General features: G+C 41.7%; 1 protein-coding gene across 2 annotated transcripts in view; it reads left to right on the forward strand.

Moving 5' to 3' along the window:
• LOC144506441 (protein mono-ADP-ribosyltransferase PARP14-like) overlaps positions 1–13,740 on the forward strand; it is a 63,899-nt gene that overhangs the window by 47,442 nt on the left and 2,717 nt on the right. For both annotated transcript variants that reach the window (XM_078232563.1, XM_078232572.1), the window contains 3 exons: positions 482–1,087; positions 5,911–6,065; positions 10,691–10,865. In XM_078232563.1, coding sequence (XP_078088689.1) covers positions 482–1,087; positions 5,911–6,065; positions 10,691–10,865 — 936 coding nt within the window. The remainder of the gene's footprint in view (positions 1–481; positions 1,088–5,910; positions 6,066–10,690; positions 10,866–13,740) is intronic.

A 13,740-nucleotide genomic window follows, 5' to 3' on the forward strand; every position in this document is an offset into this window, starting at 1 on the left:
TTGAACTCAGCAAATCCAGATCCAGATCCAAAGCTCGGCACAACACCGTGGGCCGAAGGACCTGTCTTGTGCTGTACTGTTCTATGTATGTGGATTAACACCAGGGAGAAAGATGGATTAGGAAAGCCAACAAATTGTTGCTGAGCTCAAACTGTTTCAGCAATATCGATCAGGAAAGTCAACCTGCCACCACTGCCTACTTTGTCCTATATGTGATGCCAGTCCATACTAAGTGCTTGATTGTTAATGTCTTAGAGTGGTCTTGCAAGCCATTCCGTTGAAAATAATTTCTACAACTGGGAGGCCCATTGCCACCAGCTTAGGGCAACTAGGTAAAGGTCATCAAATGAAGCCTTGTTAATTATAGCATAAGAAACAAGTTTTTAACAAAAATATAAAACCTAGATTACTTTTTGAAAATTGTAATAATTCGTGTTCATTTTATTCTAAAAATTATTGGTTTGTAAATATTTTGTTTCAGAGTATCTCGGGAATTTGCTGACTGGGAACCAATCCTCTGAAGATGATACTACTATACCACAGCATTCAATAGAGCCTGTAAAGTTTCAAATTTACTCGATGAAGGAAGAAAATATTCAAGAAGCATGGGCTGATATTCAAAAACTAGCAACTAAAGAAAACATGGAAAAAATGATAAAAGTACCAACACCTTTTGAGAAGTTTACTGAAGAAGACTTGGAAGAAATAGAAGAGTGTTGCTCCAGAATGAAAGTATATTGCCATTTTCACGAAGCTGACCAAGGCATCTTTTTAGCTGGATGTATGACTGATGTATGTTCTGTTCAAGATGTTATTTTTAAGGTGTGTCATGACATAGGAAAAAGAGAAGTCGTACTGCATGAAGAAATGTTTATTATGGAAAAGGTGCGCTGGAAATTCTGGATGGAAGATCATTTTGAAGCCTTCAATCCAAAAGTGAATGCTTGCCTTGAAAAGGCTTACAATGGGAAAGAAAATGAAATAAAACTAAAAATGGACGGAGGTTATTGTGTGGTTGACTTTCAAAAATTTACATTGACTGACATTGATGGAAATACTTTTCGTGTTGATCGTAGATGTACTGGGGGTAAGTACATATGGATTATTAGTGAAAAGTATCTATCAAAAGGGTAACTTGCATGTTAAGATATTTTGAAATCTTAATTAAAATGTGTAAGTTATGGGTGACTTTGTGGGTTCTGATGTACGTTCATAATTTGAAACTCTGAGGCGCAATTAGTCTGAAAATAAAAATGTTAAACGCTTTGACAGAACTTTAATACTTTTCTCTGAAAATGACACAACAAATTTTACAAAAAAGATATGAATTTGTGAATATCTTATTCTGAAATAAATTGGGTTTCTATAACCACGGGTGCAGGAGAAAAGCCCTGGGAGTAAATGTGCACGAATCATTGAAGCATAGGGCAGGTTGCAAAATTGTGGTTTTTTTTTAAAAAACGCAAACCGGTTTCTGGACTTTGCAAAAAAAAAAGCATATGGCTGGATTTTCATCCTGGAGGTAGAAGTCGGGGAATTCCTGATGTCACGATCCAGCCTCCAGCTTGGCAATGTCTGTCCAGTGCCTTCCTGGCAGGAAAGGCCACCTACTGGACTGGGCTCAAGATGGAGAAGCTGGTACTGAGATGGCTGGAATAAAAAGCATGCCTCCAGGCCTTGTGAAGATGATTTTCCGTCATGTCACTTTTGCTTCTTTTCTCAATTACCTTAAACTTTGCTCTCTTAGTGGTTCTCGAACCTTACACCAATGGAACAATTTCTCCCTATCTGAGAGAGAAAATGTTGGAAAATCTCAGCAGATCTGGCAGCATCTGTAAGGAGAGAAAAGAGTTGACATTTCGAGTCCAGATGACCCTTTGTCAAAGCTCGGGTAGGCATTCTTGGAAGAGAAGTGGCAGTGCGTTAAACGCTGTATAAAAACAAATTACTGCAGATGCAGTAAAGAGAAAATGCTGGAAAATCTCAGCAGGTCTGTCAGCATCTGTAAGGAGAGAAAAGAGCTAACGTTATAAAGTCCAGATGACCGTTTGTCATCGTCACTGTGGAAGACACAAAAATCATCCCAAGAATACTTTGAGGATCGAGGTTAAACCAAGGGAGGAACTTAAACAATCAAAATCACCAGGAAAAAGGCACTAATAAAACTATTAGAATTAAAGGCTGGCAAGTCCCTTGAACCTGATGGCCTGCACCCTAGAATCTTAAAAGAAGTGGCTACAGAGATAGGAGAGGCATTGGTAGCGATCTTCCTAGATGCTGGGAAGGTCCTAGCAGATTGGAAAATCATGGCCTCGACTTTAACTTTCGAGAAAAACAAGGTTATTTGCAGCTATTAGTGTAAAAGATTTGAAAGTCCAACGTTTAACGTTTGATGATTAGGCTGTTGATTGTTACATGTTTGCTCATTTTCCTGTTTCAGCCATTAGCGTTAATGTTTAGTTCCTTGAAGGGGAAAGGATTGTTCTTCGAAGTGCCCCTGCTACAGAGGGATAGATGTATAAACAGACGAGGAATAGAGGGATACAGGCAGTTGGTCGAGATAGGACAATGTGATTGGCGCAGGCTTGGAGGGCCGAATGTCCTGTTCCTGTGCTGTTCTTTGTTCTTTGAATGAATGTTTTTCAAACTGGAGGCCTGTGACCAGCGGTGTGCCTCAGGGATCAGTGATGGGTCCACTGTTATGTCATTTATATTAATGATTTGGATGAGAATATAGGAGGCATTTGGATGACTTTGTGGGTTCTGATGTACGTTCATAATTTGAAACTCTGAGGTACAGAGTTTGTAGATGACACCAAGATTGGTGGCATAGTGGACAGTGAAGAAAGTTGTCTCCAATTGCAACGGGATCTTAATCAATTGGGCCAGTGGGCTGACGAATGGCAGATGGAGTTTAATTTCGATAAATGCGAGGTGATGCATTTTGGTAGATTGAACCAGGCAGGACTTACTCAGTTAATGGTAGGGCATTGGGGAGAGTTACAGAACAAAGAGATATCGGGGTACATGTTCATAGCTCCTTGAAAGTGGAGTCACAGGTGGACAGAGTGGTGAAGAATTTGTGAATATCTTATTCACAAATAAGATATTCGGCATGCTTGGTTTCATCCATCAGAACATTGAGCACAGGAGTTGGGACGTTGTACAAGACATTGATATGGCCACACTTGGAATACTGTGTACAGTTCTGGTCACCATATTATAGAAAGGATATTATTGAACTAGAAAGAGTGCAGAAAAGATTTACTAGGCTGCTACGGGGACTTGATGGTTTGAGTTATAGGGAGAGGCTGGATAGACTGGGACATTTTTCTCTGGAGCGCAGAAGGCTGAGGGGTGATCTTGTAGAGGTCTATAAAATAATGAGGGGCACAGATCAGCTAGATAGTCAGTATCTTTTCCCAAAGGTAGGGGAGTCTAAAACTAGAGGGCCTAAGTTTAACGTGAGAGGGGAGAGATACAAAAGTGTCCAGAGGGGCAGTTTTTTCACACAGAGGGTGATGAGTGTCTGGAACAAGCTGCCAGAGGTAGTAGTAGAGGCGGGTACAATTTTGTCTTTTAAAAAGAATTTAGACAGTTACATGGGTAAGATGGGTATAGAGGGATATGGGCCAAATGCAGGCAATTGGGATTAGCTTAGGGGTTTAAAAAAATAGGGTGGCATGGACAAGTTGGGCCAAAGGGCCTGTTTCCATGCTGTAAACCTCTTTGACTCTATGACTCTTAAGAAAGAGGGGAGAGAAAAGGGAGGAAACTAAGGCCAGTTAGCCTAACATCTAGCATAGAGGAAATGCTAGAATCCATTAAGATAATAATACAACATTTGGAAAATAATAATACAAGCAAGCAGATTCAACATGGTTTTGTGAAATGAAATTTGTGTTTGACGCACTTAAATAGAGTTTTGAAGATGTAGCAAGCAAGGGGAATAAGGAGGAACCTGTAGATGTGGTGTACTTGGTGAATCTTTGGAATTCTTTACCCCAGGAAGCTTATGGAGACCAAGTCCTTCAATAATTTCAAGGTTGAGGCCGATTGGTTTTTAATTGGTAGAGGAATTAAGGGTTTTGGAGAAAAGGCAGAAAAGTGGACATAGTGAGTGTTAGACCATAAGAAATAGGAACAGGATTAAACCATTTAGCCACTCGAGCTCCAAATTCCCTAAGACCTTAATTTTATTTTAAAGAGCATAAGTATTCACCAATCGGAGAAAAGAAGAGACTGAACAACTTCTCCCTCTTTCACCCAACTTCCTGTTTCACCAAACTCCAGCTGCACTCTAATGCAGAAAGACAGCACTGAAGGAGCCCACCTTATATGGCCCTTAATATAGTAGAGTCATGATCTTATTAAATGATGGAGCAGGTCGAAGGGCTGAATAGCCTACTCCTATGCCTATTTTTTATGCTAATTTTATAAGGTCCACATCAAATGTTACTTCACAAAATAAGAGCTCATGGTGTAGGTGTTAACATATTAACCTATTAGCATGGATACAGGATTGATTACTTAACAAGAAGCTGAGAATGAGGATCAATGGGTTCTTTTTCCAGTTGACACGGTGTAACTGGTGGAGTGCCACAGGGTTCAGTTCTTTGCGATCTATTTTAATGTCATGGAAGCGGAATTGAAAATATGGTAGCTAACTTTACTGATGGCGCAAGTATAGGTCGGAAAGTAAATTGTCAAGAGGACCTGAAGATCTCCAATGGGTTGTATGGGCAAAATTTGGCAGATGGAATATAGTGTCAGAAAATGTGAACTTGTCCACTTTGGCACGAAGAACAGAAAAGCAGTACTTTAAGTGGAGAGAGACTGCAGAATTGTATTGCACAGGAATCTGTGTGTCCTCGTACATCAGTCACACAAAGTTAGTATGCATTTTCAGCAAGTTATTCAGAAGGCAAATGGAATATTGTCATTTATTGTAAGGGAAATCGGGTATAAAAAGAGGGAAGTGTTGCTACAGCTGTCCAGGGCCTTAGTGAGACTGCATCTGGAGTACCATCAATACCATTAAAGAATGATATAATTCCATTAAAAATGTCCATAGAAGGTTCACTGAACTGGTTCCTGGGATAAAGGGGTTATTTTATGTAGAAAGGTTGAGCAGGCTGGGCCTATGACTATTAGCGTTCAAAAAAATGGTGGGTGGGGGGATGATTTAATTAAACATATCAGATCCTGAGGAGGCATGGCAGTGTGTTTTCCCTTGTGGGGGAGTCTAGAACTTGGAGGGGGGAGGGGGGGGGGGCAGGAAACAACACTTTTTAGAAATTCAGGGTCTCCCATTTAAGACAGAGGGCGGCACGGTAGCACAGTGGTTAGCACTGCTGCTTCACAGCTCCAGGGACCTGGGTTCGATTCCCGGCTTGGGTCACTGTCTGTGTGGAGTTTGCACATTCTCCTCGTGTCTGCGTGGGTTTCCTCCGGGTGCTCCGGTTTCCTCCCACAGTCCAAAGATGTGCGGGTTAGGTTGATTGATCGTGCTAAAATTGCCCCTTAGTGTCTTGAAATGGGTAGGTTAGAGGGATTAGCGGGTAAATATGTAGGGATATGGGGGTAGGGCCTGGGTGGGATTGTGGTCGGTGTAGACTCGATGGGCCGAATGGCCTCCTTCTACACTGTAGGGTTTCTATGATTTCTATGAGATGAGAAGAATTTTTTTTCTGAGGGCTGATAGTCCATCCAATTATTTTCCCCTGAAAGCAGTGGAAGCTACTCGACAGTCCTAATTCTTGTGATTTGAAGAATTTTGAACTAATGGGCTTTTTCTCCTATCAAGCTACCTATCTTTAATTTTCTCTTATAGTTTGTGTTCTTTATTGCTTAAAACAAGCATCAGCAATAAGCAATAGATTGTTGTATCAAATTCTGTTTTCATTTCAGATGATTTTCCAGATACCTGGGACATTGGAGAAAACCAAACTACATGTTCTGAGATACATCTGAAATCTGATTCCTCAGAATACCAAGAAGTAGCTCAATGCTTCAAGGGTACATTGGGTGACTATGCTACCACACAAACATTCAAAATTGACTCAGTAAGCATTGATATCCTTTCCCAAAAATGATTGCAAAATAATTTATATGTACAAATGTTCTCTGAGGCCAACTGTAACAGTTGAGGTCGTGTCTGGCTTGGAAGAGGAATATTGGTATAGGTTCCTGCTACTAATGGCACTCGAGTGTCCGCTACTGGAAAATGCATAACATTTACCATATTCTTAAAGTATACTCTGATTTATATTGGATATGTCAACTTTTACTGGCATAAAAATTAGACTATTATTTTAGTTTAATAATGCAAAGAATTCTGAACAGGCTAAATCATTAGAGATAGTTAATTGTGAAAGCATGAGATTTATGGACTGGTAATCCAGAGACCCAGACCAAAGCTGGTGAAATTTAAATTCAGTGAATAAATGTGGAATTAAAAAGCTAGTCACAAAATCCCATCTTGTTCTCTAATGCCCTTCAGGGAAGGAAATCTGCTGTACTTACTTGGTCTGGCCTACATATGGTTCCAGGCCTACAGTAATGTCATTGACTCTTAAATGGTCTAGCAAGCAAGCCACTCAGTTACATCAAAACATGGATCACGTGGCATTGATCTCGGTAAACCCAGCCCAGTCAACCCTGCAAAGTCCTCCTTGCTAATATCTGGAGGCATGTGCCAAGATTGGGAGAGTTGTCCCACTAGTCAAACAATAGTCATACTCACAAAATCAGACATCACAAACAATGTACCAGACACCATCACCAACACCCCTAGGAATGTCCTGTCCCTCTGAAAGGACAGATCCAGCAGAGGTTCCAGCACAGTCATATGTAGTCGGGAGGGAGTTCCCTTCTCAACATTGACTCTGAACCTCATGACATCTCATAGCATCAAATCCAACATGGCAAGGCAACCTTCTACTGATTACCAGGTAGCATACCCCTTTTGACGAATGAGTCAATGCTCCTCCATATTGAACACTACTTGAAGGAAGCATTGAGGGCGGCAAAGACACAATGTGCAGTGGGAACATGAATGTCCATCACCAAGACTGGCTCAATACATAAGAACTAGGAGCAGGAGTAGGCCACTTGGCCCCTCGAGCCCACTCCACCATTCAATAAGATCATGGCTGATCTTTTCATGGACTCAGCTCCACTTACCCGCCTGTTCACCACAACCCTTAATTCCTTTACTGTTCAAATATTTATGTATCCTTGCCTTAAAAACATTCAACGAGGTAGCCTCAACTGCTTCACTGGGCAGGGAATTCCACAGATTCACAACCCTTTGGATGAAGAAGTTCCTCCTAGTTCTGGTTTCACCTGCCAGTGGAAACAACCTCCCTGCTTCTATGCTGTCTATTCCCTTCATAACTTTACATGTTTCAATAAGACCCCACCCTCATTCTTCTAAATTCCAATGAGTATAGTCCCAGTCTACTAAGTCTCTCCTCATAAGCCAACCCTCTCAACTCCGGAATTAACCTAGTGAATCTCCTCTGTACCACCTCCAATGCCAATATACCCTTTCTCAAGTAAGTAGACCAAAATCGTTCACAGTACTCCAGGTGCGGCCTCACCAGCATCTTAAAACAGCTGCAACATAACTTCCCTGTTTTTAAACTGCACCTCTCTAGCAATCTGTCACCACTGATGGGACTGGCTGAGTCCTAAAGGGCATAACTGCTAGACTGGGAGCACGCTGGTATTGAGGGAGCCAACAAGATGTTTATAAGAATGGTTCCAGGGATGACAAACTTCAGTTATGAGGATAGATTGGAAAAGTTGGGACTTGTCTTGGAGAGAAGGTGGCTAAAAGGAGATTTGATAAAGATGCTCAAAATCATGAGGTTGGGGTCCACATTGGGATCAGTGCCATAGGTAAGGAAAGGGATGAGATCGTGAAAGCAGATTTTAGTAAGTTAGGAAGGGAATTAAAAAGTAGGACCTCAATTACTCCCAGTGCCATATCCTCGTGAGCATAAGAATAACAAAATCTGAGGGGCTGGACAGAGTAAATAGGGAGAAACTGTTCTTGCTTGTAAAATGATCAAGAATGAGAGGGCAGATTTGAAGTGATTTGCAAAAGAAGCAAATGTGATGTGAGAAAAAACATTTTCACATAGCGAGTGGCTTGGATCTGGAATGCACTGTCTGGAAGTGTGGTGGAGGCAGCTTCAGTCGAGGCGTTCTAGAGGGTGTCAGATGATTACTTGACTAGAAGCATTGTGTAGGGGTATGGGGAAAAGGCAGGGGAATGACAGTTAGTCATTATGCTCATTCAGAGAGCTGTGTTCAACAAGAGACCCTTGTTCCAGGTCACAGCCAATGACATTGACATCCCACCTTGCAGCCCTGATTGGGCAGAATCAAAGAATCCCTACAGTGCAGAAGGAGGCCATTCGGCCGATCGAATCTGCTCCAACCACAATCCCACCAAGGCCCATTCCGGTAACCCCACATATCTACCCTGCTAATCCCCTTGACACTAGTGTCAATTTAGCATGGCCAATTAAGCTAACTCGCACATCTTTGGACTGTGGGAGGAAACCGGAGCACCTGGAGGAAACCCACACAGACACGGGGAGAACGTGCAAACATCACACAGACGGTGATCCGAGCCAGTATTGAACCTGGGTCACTGGCGCTATGAGGCAGCAATGCTAACCACCCTGCTGCCCCAATCCTCACCTCCTTTGGGCCTCAGCTCACCCTCTGCTCCCAGTTTACCCAATTGTGGTTTTATTTGGACAGCAGGTCTGAAAGTTGAAAGGTCTCCTACTTCAGGTAAAGGTCTCACTTCCTGCACCAGAGCATATTGTTCAGTCCTATGTGTAGTTACACCAATCACTGCCAGGAAAATAGCTCCACAACAGCTTTCAACAAATCCACAAGTGCTGGCAATTTATTCAAGAGGTCAATGACTATGAATAGTCTCCTCGAACAATCCTTGGGGCCACAGATGATTTTCTACCACTCTAAGGTTTGGGGTCCTGAGGTGACTAAAAAGTTCAATGCTGGATCTGCACACTCTGCCATGATTGGGCAGATAGTATTTGGTGAGGCAGGTGGATAGGATGTTTAGAATTTGGTTCACTCCTTCTGAAGTTTGTGCTTGCCCTCCGCCAGAGCCTGTCGGAGATGTTAAAAATGATTGGCACCCTCACCAATTCTTCTCCAATTTAGGAGATCTTAGAAACCATAGAAAATTTCAGCTCAGAAACAGGCCTTTTGGCCCTTGTCTGTGCTGAACCATTTTATGCCTAGTCCCACTGACCTGCACTTGGACCATATTCTTCCACACCCCTCTCATCCATGAACCCGTCCAAGTTTTTCTTAAATGTTAAAAGTGACCCCGCATTTACCACTTTATCCGGCAGCTCATTCCACACTCCCACCACTCTCTGCGTGAAGAAGCCCCCCCTCATATTCCCTTTAAACTTTTCTCCTTTCACCCTTAACCCATGCCCTCTGGTTTTTTTCTCCCCTAGCCTCAGCGGAAAAAGTCTGCTTGCATTCACTCTATCTATACCCATCAAAATCTTATACACCTCTATCAAATCTCCCCTCAATCTTCTACGCTCCAGGGAATAAAGTCCCAACCTATTCAATCTCTCTCTGTAACTCAGCTTCTCAAGTCCTGGCAACATCCTTGTGAACCTTCTCTGCACTCTTTCAATCTTATTTACATCCTTCCTGTAACTAGGTGACCAAAACTGTACACAATACTCCAAACTCGGTCTCACCAATGCCTTATATAACCTTACCATAACACTCCAACTTTTATACTCGATACTCCGATTTATAAAGGCCAATGTACCAAAGGAACTCTTTACGACCCTATCCACCTGTGACGTCACTTTTAGGGAATTCTGTACCTGTATTCCCAGATCTCTCTGTTCAACTGCACTCTTCAGAGTCCTACCATTTACCCTGTACGTTCTTGAGCAAGAAATTCCCACAAATCAGTGGGGATGCTTTATTTTTTCAGGGAGACTTTGAGGACATCCTGAAATGTTTTCTCTACCCTTGTGATAACTGCTTGCAGTGATGAAGCTAGGAGTAGAGAACTTTTTTGGGAGTCGTTTCAGGCATATAGATGATGTGGCCCACCCAATTTAGTTGATTCAATCACAATCAGTACCTTATTATTGAGGATGTTGGCCTGCGGGAGAGACTGATTTTGATTTAATTTATTATCACATGTATTAACATAGTGAAAAGTATTGTTTCTTGCACGCTATACAAAGCATACCGCTCATTGAGAAGGAAAGGAGAGGGTGCAGAATGTAGCGTTACCGTCATCGCTAGGGTGTAGAGAAAGATCAACCAAATCTGTACGAGATTGAATTAAAGCATTGTTAGAGAGTTTAAGAGAGTTAGAATGAAGTTTTAGAACGAGAGCAAAATAAAGAATTAGAAGATATGCTGGGCACAGCTTGCAAGAAGTCTCCTCCCTCAGGTGCCTATTGTGCCATTGAATTTACAGATAAACACCAAGTTCTTTATTCACATAACTTATACTTTCATCTAGTTGTCCATTTTCAGATTTGAGAGTGTAATGGTATGCCAGTGGTTAACTTTTATCATTTTTCTGTGTGACATTGGCATGTGCCTTTTCACAAATGTACCTACTAACACAATCATTGTATTTGACTGATTGCAGATCACAAGGATCCAGAATCCCACTCTTTGGCGACTGTATGTTGCGAGAAGAAATGAAATGAATAGATTGCGACCTCATCAGCAGAATGAAAAATGTCTTTATCATGGAACTTACTCAGATATATGTTCTAAGATCAATGCAGATGGTTTTAACAGAAGCTACTGTGGTTTGAATGGTAGGTTTATAGAGACTCTTGTGTGATACTGGTATAAGTAGTACATGCTGTGGCAGGTGAGACTTTACCAGGAGCACAAAAGCAAAGACATTTATCGTGAAGAAGCACAGGGAGATATTAGCCAGGATTTTATGGCCCAGACATGGCATGTTTCCTGCCATTTAAATTTCCCTTTACTTTGGCGGGGCCGTAATATCCCATCTAGCAGGAGGGGCCATAAAATCCTGGCCGTTGAGTTTGAGAGTGGTTACATATGTTCGCTAATCCATATAATAAGTTTGTTTAGATCACAGGACTGCAACCTGCAGTTCCCAAGCCAAATAGCTCATTGGCAACTTCTAATCTTTTTCACTTGGATCGCATTAAGATGCAAAAAAACCTAAAAGAAAAGCAAGAGTTATATTTTTATTGTGGTGTTTAAAAGGCAAATCATTATGTTGCTCTTTGAGGCTTTAAATGGTTAACAAAAAACATATTTAATATTGCTGTACAGAGGGACTGGTTGCTGAAACCTTTCATCTTGCACTTGACAGGACAAATGCAAGAATGCCAAATTTTAAATGACCATAGCAATTTATATTACAAAAATAAGGGTTCTGATTGGTTGGCAATCCAACCATGATTGGCTGAGGCATTACCATGTAGAAAGTAATGGGAAGCTATAAACTGCTGGGTAATTCAAAAAAGGCACAAAGCTTGAGCATATTCCTTTCATTTGCAGAGATTACCCACATATAAATGCTTCTAGCAAGTGTAAACGTGATACTTTACACGCTTGACTCAGTGGGTGGGATTTTACGGCCTCGCTCAACCTGAGCTGGAAAATCCTGCCCGGGGTCAACGGACATTTCCATTGTCCGCCCCTCGCCTGCTCCAATTCCATGGTGCCCGCGCGGGGCAGTAGAATTCCAGAGATTATGTTACATTGTTTGTTAGTGTAGTTTTTAGCACACTCAGGATTGTTCCGAATATGCTGCCCAATCATAGAATCACATCTAACAGTAGACATTTTGTATAGGTTTTGAAAGTGCAAGGTTGAGTGTGTGGTCTGTACTCTGCCAACTATGAATGATAAAAGGAACATGTTGTTTGATTCAATCAGATAATCAATAGGATGAGCGGCTTTGCTACCTGGCGTGCACCAGCACTGAAATCATACACAATGCTGCTCAATTACATAGTAGTCAGAACATCCTTTTGGACTTACGGCAGCATCCTATTGGGAAAATATCACTGGTGTAGACAGTGCATAGTAGAACATAGAACAGTACAGCACAGAACAGGTCCTTCGGCCCACGATGTTGTGCCGAGCTTTATCTGAAAACAAGATGAAGCTATCCCACTCCCTATCATCCTGGTGTGCTCCATGTGCCTATCCAATAACCGCTTAAATGTTCCTAAAGTGTCTGACTCCACTATCACTGCAGGCAGTCCATTCCACACCCATAAGACCATAAGACATAAGACCATAAGACATAGGAGCGGAAGTAAGGCCATTCGGCCCATCGAGTCCACTCCACCATTCAATCATGGTTGATTTCAACTCCATTTACCCGCTCTCTCCCCATAGCCCTTAATTCCTCGAGAAATCAAGAATTTATCAATTTCTGTCTTGAAGACGCTCAACGTCTCGGCCTCCACAGCCCTCTGTGGCAATGAATTCCACAGACCCACCACTCTCTGGCTGAAGAAATTTCTCCTCATCTCTGTTCTAAAGTGACTCCCTTTTATTCTAAGGCTGTGCCCCCGCGTCCTAGTCTCCCCTGTTAATGGAAACAACTTCCCTACGTCCATCCTATCTAAGCCGTTCATTATCTTGTAAGTTTCTATCAGATCTCCCCTCAACCTCCTAAACTCCAATGAATATAATCCCACGATCCTCAGACCCCAACCACTCTCTGCGTAAAGAACCTACCTCTGATATCCTTCCTATATCTCCCACCACGAACCCTATAGTTACGCCCCCTTGTAATAGCTCCATCCACCTGAGGAAATAGTCTTTGAACGTTCACTCTATCTATCCCCTTCATCATTTTATAAACCTCTATTAAGTCTCCCCTCAGCTTCCTCCGCTCCAGAGAGAACAGCCCTAGCTCCCTCAACCTTTCCTCATAAGACCTACCCTCCAAACCAGGCAGCATCCTGGTAGCATATGAAAACAAGAGAAAAAAAAAATTCTTGCTCTAAGTAGACCAGTTCAAGTGATATATGAAGAGGCAGTGGTATTGTCACTGGATGGGTAATCCAGAGACCCAGTGTAATGATCTGGGGGCTGGAGTTCAAATCCCACCATGGCAAATGGTGAAATTTGAATTAAATAAAAAATAATCTGGAATTAAATGTCTGATGACCATGAAGGCATTGTCATAAATGACCTCGGGGAAGGAAATCTGCCGTCCTTACCTGGTCTGGCCTACATGTGACTCCAGACCCACTGCAATATGGTTGACTCTTAACGACCCTCTCTGAGTTCAAGGGCAATAAATGCTGGTCTACATCCCATGAATGCCTTTCATTTGAGGAAAAGGGTTCATAATTGCAACCATTATTGTTTCTAACATCTCTTAGAGGATAAATTATTCTGAATGTTTTTTGATTCTTGTGATCAAAAAAGATTTTACAACCAAAAATAAAACTCTCTTAATTCTATGCACCTAAGTTGAAATTTATTTTTAAAATGACTTGACAAAATGATAGTGATAATTCAGAGTCAGGTTTATTTTCATTACCTTTATTTTTCTGCTGATAAATCCATGTATTTTATTTATTATACATTAACAATTATGCATTCTACCAGACTGCATGAATATCAACCTGAAACAGAATGTGAAAGATACGATTCATTCATTGAGTGAGGACACGTGAAATATCATTA

The sequence above is a fragment of the Mustelus asterias genome, chromosome 2 (genome assembly GCF_964213995.1).
Source record: "Mustelus asterias chromosome 2, sMusAst1.hap1.1, whole genome shotgun sequence".
NCBI classification, from domain to species: domain Eukaryota; kingdom Metazoa; phylum Chordata; class Chondrichthyes; order Carcharhiniformes; family Triakidae; genus Mustelus; species Mustelus asterias.